This window comes from Sinocyclocheilus grahami, unplaced genomic scaffold, assembly GCF_001515645.1.
Source record: "Sinocyclocheilus grahami isolate Dianchi unplaced genomic scaffold, SAMN03320097.WGS_v1.1 scaffold473.1, whole genome shotgun sequence".
In the NCBI taxonomy this organism is placed as follows: Eukaryota; Metazoa; Chordata; class Actinopteri; order Cypriniformes; family Cyprinidae; genus Sinocyclocheilus; species Sinocyclocheilus grahami.
In genome coordinates this window covers 2,160,926-2,182,122 of record NW_015505652.1, presented here as the reverse complement: position 1 = coordinate 2,182,122, position 21,197 = coordinate 2,160,926, and the positions used below count along the sequence as shown (strand labels likewise).

Sequence of the window (21,197 nt, the reverse complement as noted above, 5' to 3'; positions counted from 1 at the left end):
GACTACAATGCCGGCTGTTCTGACTCACAGACTGTAAGTACGTTTTCATTTAAAGGATTTGCCACTGACGACGTGAGTTTTGAGCAGTGTAGAGTAGTGCTTGTTTGTCATTTCTCCGATCACAAATGCAGACATGGTTTTATGTTTACGTGGCGCGATGCAACGCAAAGCGTAAAAAGACAGTATAAGTCATTATAATCCATAATTATGTCCCCACTGGATGCAACAAATGCCTCGTTTGTAATGGGTTTTCATGTCTTTATCTCTTCGCTCTGGCCGGACAGGGCATCATAGTATTTTAAGGGGCGTAACATTTCCATCACATGCTTGAGGTATTCGGCCAATCACAACACACTGGATAGCTGGCCAATCAGAGCACACCTCGCTTTTCAGACCGATACAGTAATTACAGTAACAATAATGTACAGTATGTGGAAAATAATGTTTTTTTTTTACTTTAAACCGCATAAACACATTTCATTACACCAAATAATGTTCCTTTTAGCAACATCATATGACCCCTTTAAGTGTTAATTTAAAAAAAATTACAATAACATAAGCCATGAACCTGTATGCGCATGCATATACATAACCATAACTCTTTTTTTGTATCTGCACTTACACGTAACATTAAAGTGACTTACATTTTAGATTTGAATTTTTTTTATATGAAACCTTAGTCTTAAAGAATAAGACTAATTAATTATACTAATTATTAAATATAATTGTGATGAGTGGGGCGGGGCCAAGAGCCATGGGAGCGGAGCGAGACCAGTGAGTGGTGGAGGTGTCGCTCATTATCATTAACTCCACCAGCCTCGCTCCGTTGCACGGCTCTCGGCCCCTCATCACAATAATAATTTTACATGTTTTAAAAACTTCTCTCATGCCAGGTTAATGTACAGTGACACCTAGAACTAAGTGACTTGCAGATAATTTACCTAAAAAGTATACTGGCTCTAGTTTAAGCATCCTGACAAGCCCAAAATGGCAACACTGGCTGAGCTAACAGCATGAATTTGAGACAAAGCCATTTGTTTTTTTTGCAACTAATGGAAGAAAGAGGGACTGTTCTGGAAACGTGTTTGAAAAGTCATAATTTTGTCAAATCCACTTGGTTAGTGGCACAGAAACTACTTGGGCTTCATTCACAAAGTAAATGGTTCATAAAACCATTATTATGTAAAATTGTTTTATGAATGTGAAATCACATTTAAACATCTAGCATGCTATTGTGACAATGACTTGCAAGTTTTCATTCTCCACAGTCATATTTCCTTTTAGAGCATTGTTTCTGCTGAACAAATTTTTTTTTTCAAATGTCCTGCTGCGAACATTCCCCAGATGCCTCACGTGTTAGTTGCAGTTGTGAGACGTTGCCTCTCACCTGACATATTAATACTGTTGCTGTCAGAACACATCTGTGCCAGTAGACTGAGCCTGAGGATTTCAGACGAGCCAACCACACAACACCCACATGCGCACACACACACACACACACACACACTGTGATTAAACAATCCAATTATGCATGAGGATTCAAATTGGCCATGTATCCGTTTGAAACTTGAGGGGACAAGAACATGGCGATAGGTCAAAACTGACACAATAAATCTCATCAGTCTCAAAAAGTTCTAGAGGGCAACACATATGCTTCATATCTGCTCTCATTAATAAAAGGGTGCAAATGGTATGAATTATGCAACACTGTATTTGGATTCATTATTCCAAATTCACATATATTACACATAGAGGTATCTTATGCCAGTGTTTTTCTGATATGTTGCAAAAATATATGAGATCCTGTATTATTTGTGCAAAGCAGCATTATTCTGGACACATGATCAGTCATGTTGCTTAGGAATGGGTCAACACTTTAAATAACCACAAATTACAATAATTACACCACAACAAAGACAACAAGCCCAATCTCTGGCCCCCTGGACAGACACCGGTCCCCTGAAAGGGCCACAACGGCTTTGAGTGTAGGATCTCTAGTTTAATCCTGTCCTTTAGTTATGCCTACAACTTTGTTTTTAAAAAACTTGACCCGTATGTCGACAATCGCTTGTCAGTTCAGTTGTTGCTGAGGATTTGCACACAAAGGCCAGGATGTTTCTAGAGCCTATGTTACTGCCATTGTGCGGTCAGTGCATTACACTGGCTGGCAGTTACAGAATGGGCAGCTAAGCATTGCCTTGTGCTCATGTGTCTAGTCGTACCGCTTGATCCCATTTGATCCAATTAAGATTTACAACGCTGGCTAAGGCAGAGTCTTACCTGTGCAGGAGAGAGAGGATAATGAGGAAAACTGGGCTCTGACCTCATGCACTCCTGCATCACAGAAAAAGTTAAGCTTCTTTGCACATGGGGAGGTGAAGGAGTGCAATATATGATATGGTATTGGAGGTCTCGACATATAAAAGCCATAATCAGGACACTCATCATTCACTCATTTGTGACGATGCAAAAGCTTTCTGACCAGTGACCACATGCAAAGATTATCACCCTTTGATGCTGGGTGTGTAAAGCCTAAGGCAAAATGAAAATGAGAGGGAGAATGCAGGTAATGTTTGCTTCAAAACCATGAAGTTCTAACCTTTTTGACCTAAGGTCCTCTAAGAAAATATATTTGAATGCCTCGCCCTTAGAAATTAGTAGTGTCAAAAGATAAAAATAATTATGATACATTTCATAAGATAAGTTTCAAAAATGGAATGTTTATCATTAAAAACTACAGGAGCTAATTTCCGCTCACTAAAAGATGGTAATTGTGAGATATGAACCTGCAATTGCGAGAAAAAACGTCTGGATTGCGAGATAAAATGCCACAATTATCTTTTCTATTTTTATTCCATGGCAGAAAAAACACAGTATCGCGAAATGTAAACTCAGAATTCAGAGAGATAAAGTCAGAATTGCTAGAGAAACTTTTATTATTATTTTCCATAAAAACAACTATGGTTGAAGGGATAAAAAAATATTTAAGAAATGTTTGCATATTTTTACCAGAAAAATAGAGAATTGTCAATTTACATTTTGTAAAACTACACCTTGATTTTAATTCAGTTTAAGCACTTGAAGTTAAAATAATTGAATATAGGTTTTGTTAAAAATAATCTAAGGCCCCTATGAAGTGATGTCGCCTAGTGGACCACGCCCCTCTGTTGGAGAACCACTATTCAAGAACGACCGAGCACGAAATGCCTAAAGCAAATGAGATAAATGCAGTGAAAATAAGTTTCAAAAGCTATGTCTCAACCCAGACTAGTTGCAACCCGGACTCCAGAGCCCGTCCTCGCCTCACAGTCCGTCGGTACTTTTCCGCAGGCGGAGCTCTAGCTTTACGTCACGCGCGATTCAGCCCCGTGGCTTTTGTTAAGCGCGTGCTCCAGTGTCGCTGTCAAAGCTCGCTCACCGATCTAACAGTCTCGAGACCCGGAACGACAGGGTTGTGCGGACGCAGAAACGTGCCACATCTGTTGCTTTTGCAATCCACAACTAACAGCTCTGAATTTACCTTAAATATGTCTACTATCGTCTACCGTCAAACAGATCAGGTAAGAATCAAGCTTATCAGCATTGTGTGAAGCTTCACGGCGCCTGTCCTCCTAGGATTCTTTAATACTTCGTGTTTCTTTTATTTATGATTTTGAAAGATTATTTGCTTGTACGTTGCTATTTTGTATTAGACGTACACTTTCACGCGACTGCCATATGGAGCGTTGTAATCTGCTCTGCATGTCTCTTCATAAACGCATGCGTTGCTCTCATCACTCGCTTGAGCAGCAAACCGTGATGTTGTACATGTTTAATTTAGTTGGATTGATCTATTTTGTACGCTGTACATTTTTCACACATATGAAAATAATGTACATTTAAAATAAGTCTCTAACGAAGCACTGATTATTAATAAATAATTGCTTACCATTAGTAACGAATAATTAACGAAATAAAAAAAATATACAAAATAAACATAGGGTTTTACAGTTACAGCAATTGTATTGTCATCATTTGGCATTTATAGTATTTTAAGGGCTGAAATATTGCACATTCAGTATTCACTGGGCAGGCATTTATCCCAGACTAACGTTACGGTCATGTCGTTTTTTTTCCCGTTTCATAATAAAATGGGCTTCATATACACTTTGAAATCTAGCTGCTTTGCCCTGTAAAATTTGATTGTGCTGTTGTCCGGATTATTGTCTGCTTACAAGGCAAATAGTTTTATATTGTTAAAATCAAATAATTCTTCTGTACTTCACCGTTAAATAGTACAGTAAATGCCGACCAAGGTATAAATGTAATAACAGATCAATGAAAACCAGGACGGGACAGTTGTCAAGGTTAAAATCGAGCGACTAGTGGTTCATAGAAGCAGTGCTCGTATATTTTGACGCAGAACGTACATTTGACCTCATCGTTGATCTTTTGTGAGGAAGATGGAAAAATAACGACCAGGTCCTACTGACCCAGTTTTGGATTTGACTGCAGACTTGGACGAGGGGCTTAGAAACGCATTGGGCTCTGTATAATGCAAGCTTCATTGTGCGGGAAATGTGGATACGAGGCGTGTTAATGGACACTTCTTGTAGCCAATCGTATCATGCATGCTGGCCTATCAGGTTTCGTGAATTTAATGGGGCGTAACCCATAGAAATGTGTCCCTGCATCTGATCGTTTGCATCGATATTTGATTGAATGCACCATACGGTCTCACCTTTCATCTCATATCTAATAATTTAAATTATTTAAACATTTTTCATACAGTTTTACTAAGCAGCAGTTCTCAAAAATGATGGTTTTGTTTTCTTTTTTGCTTGTTTTCTCTCTACATATGTCCTCTCTTCATACATGAAAATACCTGCAAACGTTTCCACAACCTAACATTGTGTGCACTCTCCCACAGTACATCTAATTTACTGTGGTTTTACACATAAAATCTCTAGTCATATTTCACACTCCCATTTGCAATCACAGGAAGCTGCAGTTTCACTTCTTGCAAATCCTTTTCCGTTCCATATCTCCACATCTGCCTATGGATGACCTAATTGTCACCGCAGGAAATGAATGCAGCAAATCCTGTTCTCCTTAAACTAAGCTTGTGTATTTTGATACATAGATTCTTAAGAGTTAAGATGCTGTTTTTCTGTATACATCTATTATTTTATATTTCTTTTTAGAGAATTACTTGGCTATTTAAGTGCCTTTCCTCTGTTGCATGTTGTGGTTAATGTGAATCACTGGGAGACATTTTCTGTGACGGCCACAGTGAATAAAATCTGTGTTCTGTCTCATTCTTTCCGTACGTGGTGAACGATTATTCCATTTTCCAGCCTGTTCTCATGTGTGAGCTCAGCCGGTGGCTCGGTTAGCTCAATGTTTAAATTGTGTTCTCCTATTATTAACCTTTTCTCATAAAGGTTAGCATTTCATTAGAGAGGGGCAGCATAGATAAAAACCAAGAAGCCAAAATAAAACAGCAGCTTTGTTGCCCTTTGCTCTCCGAATGTAATCTATTAATTCACAAAGCAGTTAAAAAACTGAATCTATAAAAAAGTACTGAACTGTAATTATTATGATGGAGTAGTCATAATGTGTGTCCTTTCCATCTTTGTAATTAGGAGTTTAAATTACATAAGCTCTTCTGCTGCCTGAGGGTTTATGAAAAGAGTAGCAGTGTGCTTTAGTTTAGGTCGAGAGAGAATAAATCACTGATTTTACCAGGTGTTATGTAACCCCTGGAAATGCAGCTCAGATTTTAGTGCACATCTGAATATGATTTTATGATATCAATTTTCTGCATGCTTTTTCCACAGCCTCTCATGATCTTGCACAACCATTTGACCATAATATTATTTCTTTAGTTGCACATCCACTTCCCTTCCTGCACATTTTATGCAGATTCACTGTTGTGCAAGCCATTCATGAGCTCAAAGGTACATTGGGTGATTTGTCCATAACTCCATAAAAGAAGTATGTTATTATTTTATACATCCAGGGCCATTATTTAAAATCATTATTATTTGTAAAGCATGGCATTAACAATGCCAAGGTCTTGATACCTGGTCAAATTTGCCATGAATAGCTTTGCATAGAAAAATCAGGCATATATATATAAATGTTAGCAAGCCTGTGTGTTTCTGACGCTGACTAATGTAGTTCACCTTTTTCTCAGAGCTGGAGGAGATCCCAGAGAGAAAGCGTGACTTGCAAGAAAGGAGTCTTATGACGGAGACCATTATAATTGCAAATGCTGCTTGTTGTCATGGGGTAGACTAAAGGCTTGTTCACACACTGACGAATATCGTGTGCGATTATCGCCGACGTTTAACGCCTCGTGACTAAACAAAGGGTGCCAAAGTGAGTGTGCACACTGAATGTAGAGCTACTGGTCTCATTGGTGATTGAGAGAGAGAGAGAGAGAGGTGACAGTTGCCTGTGTGAATTAGCCTACCTGCGTCTGTGCATCTCTCCAGTAGGCTATTTAATCTATTTTATTAATAAAAGTCACGGGGCAGCATTCTCAAGAAGTTTGTGTCCTCCTGAATGTTTGTACATGTGTGCAGCGCGATCTCCGATCTCACAAACCAAAATAATAGACATGATTTTCTCAGGCCACATGTAAAATCATATGAATTATTATAAAGATTATTAAAATGAATACATATGGATGACAGTTGGTTACAATATTTCAGTTTATTTCCATCATTAGTAACAGTTTCCCCTATGGGACAAATACAGTTAATATTAGTCGTATATTAATAATAGGCTACTTCATTAACTTTATTTACTATCCCTGTTGTAATATTATTCATAAGTAAAAACCAACAAATTTTTTTTTTTCACCATGTTTCCAAATTCTCTACCCCAGGTCCAAAAGAAATGTAAAGAACGTACACACTGAAAACATTAAATACTTTTGCGATCTATTTCCATTTGTTATTTTCAAAAGAGAAATACTGTCATGGATGTTTACAGAGCAGAGGTCACCTTTTTTAATTCCAATGGGAGAGATGGACTTTTGTTTGTCTTTTGTTTATTATTAGTTTGTGCTGTATTGTTGGTTACCATGTTATTTTCAAAAGCCAGCAATAAATAACACTTTAATATCTAAAGAGTGTTCATGTGATTTTATACATTAGTAATGTTGGCAAATGAATAAATGCATAATATTCGTCATAATCGTAAAAACCGTGATTATTCCTCAGACAATAATCGTACCAACAAAATCTATAATCGTTGCATCCCTAGCCGTGGTTGCCGCTACACAATGAACAGATTTGTGAGTCTGTCTGAAGCTGCAAAGTCAACATAGGCTTTATCTGCTGTCTGACCCGTAAATGCCTTGGTTTAAAGTGTCAGTCCCTGATTCCACTCCAAGTGGACCAACGGCTCTCAGATTAAGGTCACTAGTTTGAAACTGGACAGTTCAGACTTATCAATGAGTGGAAAGTTTCACATTTTAAGAGTCAGTGACATGATGCTGTTTTTGCCCTAAAATACTGTGTCAATGTCATTTCATAAAATATCAGATAAGTCAAGTCAAGTCACCTTTATTTATATAGAGCTTTTAACAATACAGATTGTGTCAAAGCAACTGAACAGCATTAATTAGGAAAATAGTGTGTCAATAATGCAAAATGACAATAGTAAACACTAATTTTTCAGTTAAAGACAGTTCATCATTGAATTCAGTGATGTCAACATCCAGCTCAGTTTAAATAATATCTTTGCAATCATGTCAACGATATCGCTGGAAATGAAGTGTCCCCAACTAAGCAAGCCAGAGGCGATAAGGTGACCTTTTAATGTCAAGACAGATAATTCAGGTTTTAAAATGAGGCGTGACCCCAAAAGCCTTTGTTCCGAAACAGGGATTAAAATTATTACAATGCGGCAAAGTTTCTAAACTGACCAAATGTGTTAATACAAGTCACGCGTGAGTAAACTGTTCTCTTATTGGTCAAAGTTCCACGGTTCATTTTCCGGGATTCCACTTGGCTGTCACGGCTGTCATCCGTCAGGATGGAATGACAACAGCTTTGTGGGCTTATTGTTATTTTTTTGTTATTTTTTTGTAGCTGTCGTTATATTAATTTATCATTTTGAGCAGGTGTCCAGGATTCATTGGGATTTTTTTTTTTAATTCAGTGATGTCAACATCCAGCTCAGTTTAAATAATATCTTTGCAATCATGTCAACGATATCGCTGGAAATGAAGTGTCCCCAACTAAGCAAGCCAGAGGCGATAAGGTGACCTTTTAATGTCAAGACAGATAATTCAGGTTTTAAAATGAGGCGTGACCCCAAAAGCCTTTGTTCCGAAACAGGGATTAAAATTATTACAATGCGGCAAAGTTTCTAAACTGACCAAATGTGTTAATACAAGTCACGCGTGAGTAAACTGTTCTCTTATTGGTCAAAGTTCCACGGTTCATTTTCCGGGATTCCACTTGGCTGTCACGGCTGTCATCCGTCAGGATGGAATGACAACAGCTTTGTGGGCTTATTGTTATTTTTTTGTTATTTTTTTTGTAGCTGTCGTTATATTAATTTATCATTTTGAGCAGGTGTCCAGGATTCATTGGGATTTTTTTTTTAAAATGCACCTACTAAGAAGAAGAGCAATAAGAATGAAAATGATTAATTATTATAAAATGAAAAAGTGCGCTTTGATTTTGAATGGCGAAGATGTGCTCACCCACAGACATTCACAGGTTCATTTTGAGGTATTAGCAAAACATCAAAGCTAATGCTTTTCACAGAACTTACTTAATTACCCATCATACATTGTGATATAGCCTGGTTTGTTGGATCGGATTGCTTTCTCAACACAACTGAACCGCTCCAGAGTTAGTTTTCAATCAAGCCGAGACCACCTCGTTCAGGCGATCTCGGATCAATTGTTTTGGTGCGGATCCAGGTGCAAATGCCTTTTTCACATATGCCCAAACAAACCGAGCTAAGGGGGGAAACGCGCCATGTTCCGAAACAACGGGCCAGGTGTGAAAGCATCCTAAGATATTTTCTTTGACTGTTTTTTTTATGGAGTAAAGAGTTTGGATTAACTTTATATGTGAGATTAAGTGGAATAAACTCCAGTGTAGACAGTTAAAACAGGAAGGGCATTAGAGAGAGCTCACATAAAAAGCATAATTCAGTGCTTCCGTGGTCTTTTACTCATCCTAGTGCTTGAAAGTGTTTCTCCAGTGCCACTTATCTTCAAGAGGAAGCATCCCTATGATGAGGTCAATTAAAGCCTAGCATTTTCCGATTGCTGTTTTCAATAATCAACCCCTGAGGAGGATAGAGCAAGAGAGGATGAGCAGATTATCCAAAGGCTGCTTGGAGCATTTGCGTCGACTGAGGCTGGAATGGATAAAAGGATGTGAGTGGAAAAATACCAGCAGGTTTTCATGTAAAACATGAGGATTCCGCACACTGGAGCTCATTTGTTTTTCGCTTCTGCATTTTTCCATCCCCACACAGCTGTAGCCACATCATTGTGGAAATGTGATAAATCCATCAAAATTCCCAAGTAAATCTTTTTTTGGTTGTGTGACCATCCTCCACCCCTAAAATGTGACCTTCTGCTAGCTAAAAGGGTTTTGAATGACCTGTGGAGCATTCTGGAAGCATGTGGGTGTGGTAGAGCCATGTGGTTAACGGGGAAGAAGATGGGGAGAATCTGTGCGGGTGTTGTAGTAACGGTCTGACCAAGAGAAGGGTTAACGGAGGGTCGGAAAAGCAGAATTAAGTCTGTATGAGAACAATTCTATCCGGATTAATTTCAGTTGTCTGTGCAGCAGAAGTGAAGGCTGATCCCGAATAAGGCACATGTTTAACTCCATGAAAGCGATCAGTAGCGTAAAGCTGGGTCAGTCTGTGATCGGCAGCGCTTCTGCCCTTGGGCAACATGTGAACCTTTCATTTCTGTTCGTTCATTCCACATCAGTATTAGATGTTGTGGCTATTGACGTGCTAGTAATTGCCATTGATGTGATCAGTGTTTCTGAGATCAGTCATCACAACCCCTTGTTTGTTATTTGTTTTGCAGGTTATAATGCACAATCAACACAGAAAAGGTTTGAGTCTATAGCCAACGGGACACGCGAGGACTTGATTGCAGTCACTCTAAGCCTGAGAGTTTGAGTCACCTCTGACCCCCTGCCGTGCCCACTGGTTGCCTGGCATTGCCTTTTCCATCCACTTCGTAGTGAAGGAAGACCTAGGCACTCCCATTCCTGGTTCTACTTCACTCGTGCCTTTTTACGGCTTTCCAAAGTAAACTATCTCTCCCAGACGTACGTCATTCGGTATTAGGTAAGCGTATGACTTATACATGAGGCTGACTGTTATGTGTGCACAAAAGGACGGATTTAAAGTGATTATAGACTCTGACAGCTTTTTAGCCAGCAGCTAAAATGAGTGATCCATTGTATTTCATGTGCAGATATGTGCGTGGGTGAGGCAACATGTGAACCTTTCATTTCTGTTCGTTCATTCCACATCAGTATTAGATGTTGTGGCTATTGACGTGCTAGTAATTGCCATTGATGTGATCAGTGTTTCTGAGATCAGTCATCACAACCCCTTGTTTGTTATTTGTTTTGCAGGTTATAATGCACAATCAACACAGAAAAGGTTTGAGTCTATAGCCAACGGGACACGCGAGGACTTGATTGCAGTCACTCTAAGCCTGAGAGTTTGAGTCACCTCTGACCCCCTGCCGTGCCCACTGGTTGTCTGGCATTGCCTTTTCCATCCACTTCGTAGTGAAGGAAGACCTAGGCACTCCCATTCCTGGTTCTACTTCACTCGTGCCTTTTTACGGCTTTCCAAAGTAAACTATCTCTCCCAGACATACGTCATTCGGTATTAGGTAAGCGTATGACTTATACATGAGGCTGACTGTTGTGTGTGCACAAAAGGACGGATTTAAAGTGATTATAGACTCTGACAGCTTTTTAGCCAGCAGCTAAAATGAGTGATCCATTGTATTTCATGTGCAGATATGTGCGTGGGTGATGTGTTTATGTAAGATATGCAGTGTGGAATAGATATTTTGAGGTAAAATCCTAAAATTGACTTAAGCATGTTATTGTTTCACTTTTGCAAAGGCTTAATTTCCAAAATGATTCCCAACGGATATTTGATTTTTGAGGACGAAAGTTTCCTGGATTCCACCGTGGCCAAGATGAACGCCCTTAGAAAGAACGGCCAGTTCTGTGATGTGAGACTACAGGTAACACACCCTTTTTTTAACCTTATTATTCTCCGTGTCATTATGAGACGGCTGAAACATGACTCGGGGAAGAGTGTGTATCATTATATGTGGGTCCTGGATCTTTGAATGGCCTTTAGCCGTGTGACGTTCATTAACAGACAAAGCCAAACCCTCTGTGTTCAGAATATTTCAAAGACTTGAATGAGAGGTTTAACATTATCTGAAGAGATTTAATGGTTAATTCTCAAGATTATTTTCTTTCGATTCAAAAAATACTTTGATGACATTTAAATGACCATGCACCATATCTGAAAATCCAGATTTATTGTAGGTAATACCTGTTAGTAAATGAAATCGAAATGGCGCCTATTTCTTTGTTACAATGTCATAATAGGCTTAACCTTTGTCATTTTACCTCTGCAGGTGTGTGGCCATGAATTGATGGCTCATCGGGCAGTACTGGCTTGTTGCAGTCCATATCTGTTTGAAATCTTTAACAGCGACCTGGAACCTCATGGTGTCTCTCATGTGAAATTTGAGGATCTGGACCCTGAGGCTGTGGAGATCCTTCTCAACTACGCTTACACTGCCCAGTAAGAGACACACAACGTGCAATCAACCAGTTAGAGCCATTATACGGCACTTTTTCTACCATATTAATGGCTTTCCAATGTTTTCTGACATCTGTTGTTACTCTCTGCAGGTTGAAGGCAGATAAAGAGCTGGTTAAGGAGGTTTACTCTGCAGCCAAACGGCTCAAAATGGACAGAGTGAAGCGGGTAGGTTAATCAAGCATATGTTTTTGTGACCGTTTTACTTGAGATGAAGCTCTAACCAAGTCTTTTGTACTTGCTCTCAGATCTGTGGCGACTATCTTCTCTCCAAGATGGATTCCCAGAGTGCCATCTCCTATCGCAATTTTGCCAGCTGCATGGGAGATGGGCGTCTGCTGGGCAAGATCGACAGCTATATCCAGGAGCATCTTCTGGATGTGTCTGAGCAAGAGGATTTCCTCAAGCTGCCACGCCTTAAGGTGAGCTGACCTTTTAGGTCATGTACTATGCTTTATTGCGCTCTTGTGCTAAAGATATGTTCTCTTTTGGTCTGGTTTATAGTTGGAGGTGATGCTGGAGGATAACTTGATCTTGCCTAGTAATGGCAAGCTTTACTCCAAGGTGATTGGCTGGGTTCAACGCAGCCTGTGGGAAAATGGTGAACCCCTGGAGCGACTGATGGAGGAGGTGAGCACTGCGCTCCACTGTGAGCTCCTCTCTCCCTTCCCTCCCTTCTTCCCCCTCGTAATTCATCCCATTCACAGATTTAACAGGTCACACCAGCCATCTTAATGGTAGAGGTTGGTTGGGTTTGTTCTCTCTGCCTTCCATATATATATATATATATTTTTGTTTCCTCTTCCCCTTCACACTCAAATCACCCCGGGCCTTTAAGAATATGCATTTAGGTACAGAACGGGGCTGTTACACCCTCCGCAAAGGCGAGTGGGTAGTCCAGGTGAGCCAAACTAAAAGCCTCCTGAATGCTCAGTGCTGTGCAGTAACTGCAGCTACTCTGTCTGCTCACAGAGAGTGACATGACATGTTGCCGTCCCAATGACATCTCTCTCTTCTCTAAGCAGGTGTGTGAGTGTTTGAGTGAGTGTGCTTGCTCTGGGAACCAGCACTAACAGTTCTTCCTCCCCACTGATTTATCTCTCCTTAGGTTTATTAGAGCAAACATCAGCAGGATTCTCACAAGACTGAAGAAGCCAAGACTGGGGCCCTCCAGGGTAATGAGTCAGTGAATGAAAGAAAATAACAAAAGAACGAGAGGGAGCTGTGGCGAAACGAGCGCTAGGCTCCTGCCTCTTAAACAAATGCACTCACCAACAGTACACAGTTCATTTAAAATGACAGTTCAGATGTCTGAGTACCACCACTTTGAACACTTCAAAACATTCACATATTAAGTCCACCTACTGTGACTCACATATGCATGCGAAGTAAATCAAAGCATGTCACACAGTTGTTTATGCACACACTTACAGTACGAAATATTAAAATGATTGGCACACAAATATGGATGCTTTATGCCACTAAGGCATTTAACATTACATACACAGTATGCACCTGAATACTGATTAAGTACGAATGAAAGAAAAGGAACAGAGCCATCGACTTCATAAAAGGCTTAATGATGGCACCTACAGTAAGTTTCATCCTAAATAAAGGAAGTGGGAACTGAGTGCATTTTAGTGGGATGTTCTGAATTGCTCTCAGTTTCTAGTTCCTTTTAATCTGCTTTTGGACACATTCCCAGCAGAGATGGGCACAGGAAGTGACAACAGCAGTCAGTCATGGAAACATAAAACATGACTTTTTTCCTCATTTTAAAAACAATCAAATATCAGTAAACTATAAAACACTACTATAGCTATAGACAAATGGCCTCCTTTTATTTCAGCAGTGCCTACTGGTCCTGTTCACTTGGCATCAACACTGTACACAGTTGGTCAAGGGCAGCTTACAATTTTTACTTCAGATACTTTCTCATTGTGCAAGACACTTAAAACATTGATGCAACCATGCTTTTACCATTTTATGTCCTTAATATTTCTGCAAGTACCCATAGACAAATACACAGAAATTATGTAATGTTGATGCACATTTTTTGTTTAGTTTCTACAATCATTGTTCTATTTTGTTTTCAGTTATTTGAACTGAATTTTGTATTATATTTGGTTTTGAAAAAAATCTTTAAGCTTGAAGACAATCCAAGATTTGTTTTTCTAAATGAAGCACTCATTTTTGAGCTGTGTAAGTCGAAAACAGCTAACCAGTGTTGTACTGGAGTTTATGTGATGACGTCTGACTTGACTAACCCCCTCGGCTGAGAGGATGGATGACAGCCGAACATGCACTGATGGAGCTTGTTTGTCTATTTCCTTCTGCAACCTTGTTGACAAATGAAGGTTCCCAAGATGCTTTGTGGCGAACAGTATTGTGATCCACATTCTGCTGTTTTCAGTGCAGTGAAAAGTCCAGAAGATCTTTGCAAATGCTCCTGAATCCACAACAACACTGTTCTTATTCTTTAAGAAGCTTTTTTTACCAGCATCTTGCAGTGAACGAGTGTTATGGCCCTTCCCTTCTTAACTTTCCTTCTTCCCCTGACCCACGTAGTTGGGTGCTCTGTATACATGGAGACAGCCACATGGGTTCTGTTGTTGCTGTGTGTTTTGCAGGTGCAAACGCTGTACTATTCGGCTGATCACAAGCTGCTCGATGGGAGCCTGCTTGACGGGCAGGCTGAGGTGTTCGGCACTGAGGATGACCACATCCAGTTTGTGCAGGTACACAACCAGCGCTGAGCTCTTCTCAGGCTGGACCGCAGCAGGCCCGTAGCGAACGCAAGATTTAATGCTAGGATAGAGCAGCTGCTTTGTTGTGCTGGGCTGTTGAGTCTTGAGCGTTTTGAGCTAGAGTGATCACGATGTGTGCGTGATGAGTGTGTGGATTGGGTTTTAATGCTGCTTATAGTGTGGCTTTACTTTGGGATTAGATTAAAGTAGATATAAGGTTAAAAGAATAGTCCAAGGTTCAGTACAAGCTCATTCGAAAGCATCGGTGTTGTGCTGTGGTTTATCACAAAAATTAATTTCCATATGTCCCTTTGCAAAAATCTGGATTACAGTAAAACACTTACAATAGAAGTAATTAATCTGTTATCTATAAATGTTAAAATACTCCCTGTTCCAATAGTATAGCCACAAAATGTAAACAATATGCATTGTTAACTTGATTCTAGTTTGAAAAAAACTGCTTGCTAATCTTTTCTGTGTAATTTTATATCCAACTCTGGTGCTATGACAACATAATGATTAAAAGATTTAAGCCACTTTAAAGCTCATATAATACACACGCTTTAAAAGAAGAATGAATGTGAGACTTTTATAAAGTTATAAGCTTCATATCCTTTAAAAATTGGCCCATTAATTTCCATTGTACCTACCTTACTAAAACCTCAATTTTTGCTTTTTAAAGGGATCATGAACTGAGAAACCAAAATTCCCTTTTGACATATAAGAGGTCATTGTACTATATAAAACATCTTGTAAGTTTCAGAACTCAAAATGTTCCCATTATTCTAAAAACAGCTTATATTGAAGCCAGTCTGCTAAAACGACAGCTTGTGAAATGTACAACTCTTATTACGTAATAGTGTAGCTAAACACCGCCTCCACGTGCCTGCTTCTACATTGCTGGCTGTTTAGCCCCGCCCACCGATTTACACATGTAGTGTAAATAAATAGAGGCGAAAGCAGGTCTATGCAGAAACTAAAAATAAAGATCGCTCCGAATAAGGCGCTGTGCAGTGCCAAGCTGTGGAAAAACAGTCTTTGCATTGCTTTCCTTCTGATCCCAATGTTAGGAAAGAGTGGATGAACTTTATTTTTAATGACGTTCCAGAATGTGTCCGTAAGAACTTGGTCCTTTGTTCCCTTAATTTTACCGTGGATTCGTTTACAAACAAGGAACAATTCGACGCTGGATTTTCAGAAAGATTGAAATTAAAAGACGATGCTGTGCCAGCTATATTGATACAAGTGTGAGTAACTGTTTTTATTACGTGATCACTGTTGCTTTGTCTGTTATTACATATCATTTGATATGTACTGAGTATTTATGTGTTTTTGACCTAAATCATAGCAGCGTCCATCTATGAAGGATGTAGACTGTCAAACATACACAACTGTAAGCCAATCATACCAGTGGGCATTTACTTCATCCGCCACACCTATTCAAAGTGAGCGTTCTGATGAGGGGGGTTAAATGCAGGACAGAAAATCGCCTATTACTTCTAAATTATGTTTTTTGATGTACAAATTGATAACATTATAAGGGGACCTCGGAGAACAGTACAAAATATTTAAAAAGGCAGTTCATGACCCCTTTAAAAGAAAAAGAAGCACGAGTCAAAATTATTTTTGTGGTATTCAGCATTATTCCACAATTGCTGTCTATTGAGCCTAACTTGCATTGAACCCAGAATATTCCTTTAACCTGATGCAGGCCAAGCATCTTGTAAGTTAAGTCAGGCTTACACCTAGACGGGGTCTGGGACTGTGTGAGGTTGTGTGTATGTGGACCATGGGCTTGGAGTCTGTAGCTGCGCTGTGCCTTTGCAGAAGAAGCCCCCACGTGAGAATGTACTCCGACAGCTGGTGACCTAAATCATAGCAGCGTCCATCTATGAAGGATGTAGACTGTCAAACATACACAACTGTAAGCCAATCATACCAGTGGGCATTTACTTCATCCGCCACACCTATTCAAAGTGAGCGTTCTGATGAGGGGGTTAAATGCAGGACAGAAAATCGCCTATTACTTCTAAATTATGTTTTTTGATGTACAAATTGATAACATTATAAGGGGACCTCGGAGAACAGTACAAAATATTTAAAAAGGCAGTTCATGACCCCTTTAAAAGAAAAAGAAGCACGAGTCAAAATTATTTTTGTGGTATTCAGCATTATTCCACAATTGCTGTCTATTGAGCCTAACTTGCATTGAACCCAGAATATTCCTTTAACCTGATGCAGGCCAAGCATCTTGTAAGTTGTTAAGTCAGGCTTACACCTAGACGGGGTCTGGGACTGTGTGAGGTTGTGTGTATGTGGACCATGGGCTTGGAGTCTGTAGCTGCGCTGTGCCTTTGCAGAAGAAGCCCCCACGTGAGAATGTACTCCGACAGCTGAGCACCAGCTCCTCTGGCAGCCTCTCCCCTGGATCCGCCAAACATTCCTGCAAGCAAGAGTGGAAATACATTGCTTCCGAGAAGACCACCAGTACGTGTGCACCTTTGATGTCTTTAGATTGTCAAGACTTATCTGCAGTTCCTTAAAGTCACCTTCCTCTTTCTCTCCCCACAGACAATACATATCTGTGTCTGGCTGTGTTGAACGGCGTGCTGTGCGTGATCTTTCTGCATGGGCGCAGCAGTCCCCAGGCCTCGCCCTCGGCCACACCTTGTCTGACCAAGAGCCTGAGTTTCGAGGGCCAGCCACTGGAAGAGGAACCCGACAAGCTGCTGGCACCCATGCACTATGCTCGCTCCGGCCTGGGCATTGCAGCTCTGAATGGCCGACTCATCGCCGCAGGTTAGTGGTCATCACAAAGTCCAAAGAAACCTGTGAAAGGCTCTCTTACTTTCATTGAGCAACTCTGTCTGATCCATTCTTCAGGTGGCTACAATCGGGAGGAGTGCTTGAGGACTGTGGAATGTTATGACATGAAGACAGACAGCTGGAGTTTCATTGCTCCAATGAGGACTCCACGTGCTCGATTTCAGATGGCTGTGCTCATGGTGTGTACATGGTGAAATGGGTGTGTAAAAAGTACAGCCTTCAAAAGCACGGTAAAAAACTATGGATTAAATCCAAACAGGGTCAGCTTTACGTGATGGGTGGGTCCAATGGCCATTCAGATGAACTAAGTTGTGGGGAGACGTACAACCCTAGTGCTGACGAGTGGACTCGAGTGCCAGAGCTCAGGACCAATCGTTGCAATGCAGGTGAAAACTTCACTTGTAGAATTTACAATTCCTGTTTCATTGGTTATTGGCCATAACGTATATAAATAAATATCAGTCTCAGTCAGAATTTGTGCATTCCTTTAGATAGATTTTGAATTTGTCCATCCAACAAAGAGAATACAGTAGCTTCAGATTTATCACTGCTTGTTTGACTTTCCTCAGGTGTCTGCTCTCTGAACAACAAGTTGTATGTTGTTGGGGGATCAGATCCATGCGGACAGAAAGGTCTGAAGAACTGTGACGTTTTTGATCCTGTGAGCAAGGCTTGGAACAGCTGTGCCCCTTTAAACATCAGTAAGTCATGTTGACGTCAAAAAATATCCCTATAATTGCTTCCACAGGGGGTTTGGGCACTTAAAAGATCACAGCTTAAGCGTACAGCGGGGATTACATTGATTAAAAGCCAGATGGATCTGCAGATACTGTTCTCAACAATATTTTTGTGCATCTACAGGGAGGCATCAGGCTGCTGTGTGCGAGTTGGATGGCTTCATGTACGTGATCGGAGGAGCAGAGTCTTGGAACTGTCTTAACCGTGTGGAATGCTACAATCCAGAAAACAACACTTGGACCCTTATTGCCCCAATGAACATTGCCCGTAGAGGAGCTGGAGTGGCCGTCTATGAAGGTAAGCAAAGGACAAACGCTCGGAAAACCAACATACAGCTTGTAGAAGGAGGTAACCGATGTTCGTCTCTCTCAGGTAAACTGTTCGTGGTGGGTGGCTTCGATGGCTCTCATGCCCTGCGTTGCGTTGAAATGTACGACCCCGCCCGCAACGAATGGAGGATGCTGGGGAGCATGAACTCGCCACGCAGCAATGCTGGTGCGGCCGTGCTCGGTTACATCATCTATGCCGTTGGTGGCTTTGATGGAAACGACTTCCTCAACTCGGTTGAGGCCTACAACCCTAAAACAGATGAGTGGAGCCCCTGTGCAGATGCCTTCACCAATTCCTAAGAGCCAGGGGTCAGGGAACCAACGGGGGTGGGGGGCGGGGTTATCTCACTCAAACTAACAGGCTTAGTGACGTAATCGTGCTTTGTGATGTCCTGTATGTATGCGGGAGGGTGGATGGGTGGGTTTGTGAGGCGGGGGCGGGGGGGGTCTGAGGCAGACTCTTTTTTTTAATTTTTTTTTTTTACAGTGTTTGGGAGGAGGTGGGTGGGGGTGGTCTGTTTGGGGTTGCCGAAAGCAACATTAAGCCTTTGCATATTGCATACTTTATTTTTGTTGTTGTATATATTGTTTCTTTTTTTCCATTTTAAGAAGAATGCCAACATTTATTGCACACTGAGTGTACCTTTTTGAGTAGTTTTGAAATTCTCCTTTCTTTTTTGGCAATTTGAAGACAGGATTGATTGGTTGAACCCATTAAGGAAGTGATTCAGATTGAATGTTTGTTTTATAGGTTTTTTGTTAGCTCACTTCATTTAAAGCTCCATGCTTATACAAAGCCTTATTTTACAAAACATTCAAACACATGACTTTCCTTTTTGTATCATTAGCCATGACGTAGGATTACTGTACCAATCTTTAAAGATGGCCTTTTTTATATTTTTGATACACTGCTAAGTAACCAATAAATAGATGGATGAGCTAGTCGACACACAACACCCATGAGGATATAAACTTTAATCAGTGCCAGTTTAGTAACCCTCACATGCGTATAATCGACCACGCTTCAGTGCTTCTGCTCAGTAGATCTTTTGTTACTATTTCTTTTGTTTGACTGATTTTCAAGCAAGTGAGGTGATGCTCATTTCCTTCTCAATACCAACATTTTTAATATTTCCCGTGTTTAGCGTTTGGAAGCAACAAAAAATATTTTTGGCTCCATGGTTTTGTTTTTCTCAATAAACTTGATCCGGGGAGAAAATCCTGTACTTTATTTGTTATGAACTGATATTTCCTTACTAATAAACCATTTCAACCTGTAAAAGTATTGCTGTTTGTGTCTCTAGAAATTATAAAATTGCGTATTGTTTTGCACATTTTATCTCTAGATTTGAATTCTGGTGTGATTATATTAAATGTCATATTATTCTGGTGGATATACAACACCACTGTGTAGTTGATCAGTGAGTTTAGGATCAGATAAAAGGAAATAAGGCAAAATAAATTGTTAATTGACATTTCTTTCATTCTGTGCCATTAGCCATGATGTTGGATTACTGTATTTTATGGTCCATAGTTTAGTTTATTATCAGTCCATTTATTATGCAGGTTGATTCTTGGATTCTTATCCAACAATCCTGGGTCAGGGACCCAACGGGGGTGGGGGGCGGGGTTATCTCACTCAAACTAACAGGCTTAGTGACGTAATCGTGCTTTGTGATGTCCTGTATGTATGCGGGAGGGTGGATGGGTGGGTTTGTGAGGCGGGGGCGGGGGGGGTCTGAGGCAGACTCTTTTTTTTAATTTTTTTTTTTTACAGTGTTTGGGAGGAGGTGGGTGGGGGTGGTCTGTTTGGGGTTGCCGAAAGCAACATTAAGCCTTTGCATATTGCATACTTTATTTTTGTTGTTGTATATATTGTTTCTTTTTTTTCCATTTTAAGAAGAATGCCAACATTTATTGCACACTGAGTGTACCCTTTTGAGTAGTTTTGAAATTCTCCTTTCTTTTTTGGCAATTTGAAGACAGGATTGATTGGTTGAACCCATTAAGGAAGTGATTCAGATTGAATGTTTGTTTTATAGGTTTTTTGTTAGCTCACTTCATTTAAAGCTCCATGCTTATACAAAGCCTTATTTTACAAAACATTCAAACACATGACTTTCCTTTTTGTATCATTAGCCATGACGTAGGATTACTGTACCAATCTTTAAAGATGGCCTTTTTTATATTTTTGATACACTGCTAAGTAACCAATAAATAGATGGATGAGCTAGTCGACACACAACACCCATGAGGATATAAACTTTAATCAGTGCCAGTTTAGTAACCCTCACATGCGTATAATCGACCACGCTTCAGTGCTTCTGCTCAGTAGATCTTTTGTTACTATTTCTTTTGTTTGACTGATTTTCAAGCAAGTGAGGTGATGCTCATTTCCTTCTCAATACCAACATTTTTAATATTTCCCGTGTTTAGCGTTTGGAAGCAACAAAAAATATTTTTGGCTCCATGGTTTTGTTTTTCTCAATAAACTTGATCCGGGGAGAAAATCCTGTACTTTATTTGTTATGAACTGATATTTCCTTACTAATAAACCATTTCAACCTGTAAAAGTATTGCTGTTTGTGTCTCTAGAAATTATAAAATTGCGTATTGTTTTGCACATTTTATCTCTAGATTTGAATTCTGGTGTGATTATATTAAATGTCATATTATTCTGGTGGATATACAACACCACTGTGTAGTTGATCAGTGA

The 21,197-nt window shown here is 40.1% G+C and overlaps 1 protein-coding gene across 2 annotated transcripts; it reads left to right on the top strand.

Annotated features, from left to right (window-relative positions):
• Positions 1 to 3,478: 3,478 nt before the first annotated feature.
• Positions 3,479 to 19,650, top strand: LOC107553504 (influenza virus NS1A-binding protein homolog A). Of its 2 annotated transcripts, XM_016235751.1 has the most exons (15): positions 3,479 to 3,560; positions 10,061 to 10,326; positions 11,124 to 11,248; positions 11,654 to 11,823; positions 11,934 to 12,009; positions 12,090 to 12,263; positions 12,346 to 12,471; positions 14,472 to 14,579; positions 16,949 to 17,075; positions 17,160 to 17,387; positions 17,472 to 17,593; positions 17,674 to 17,800; positions 17,984 to 18,115; positions 18,276 to 18,449; positions 18,525 to 19,639. In XM_016235751.1, the coding sequence occupies exons 3-15, from the start codon at positions 11,138 to 11,140 to the stop codon at positions 18,779 to 18,781; spliced, it is 1,932 nt and encodes a 643-aa protein (XP_016091237.1). In that variant the 5' UTR covers positions 3,479 to 3,560; positions 10,061 to 10,326; positions 11,124 to 11,137; the 3' UTR covers positions 18,782 to 19,639. The 2 variants fall into 2 exon arrangements, with proteins under 2 accessions (XP_016091237.1, XP_016091238.1); XM_016235752.1 differs by lacking the exons at positions 3,479 to 3,560; positions 10,061 to 10,326 and adding an exon at positions 10,606 to 10,885 and having other exon boundaries at positions 18,525 to 19,650.
• Positions 19,651 to 21,197: the final 1,547 nt, after the last annotated feature.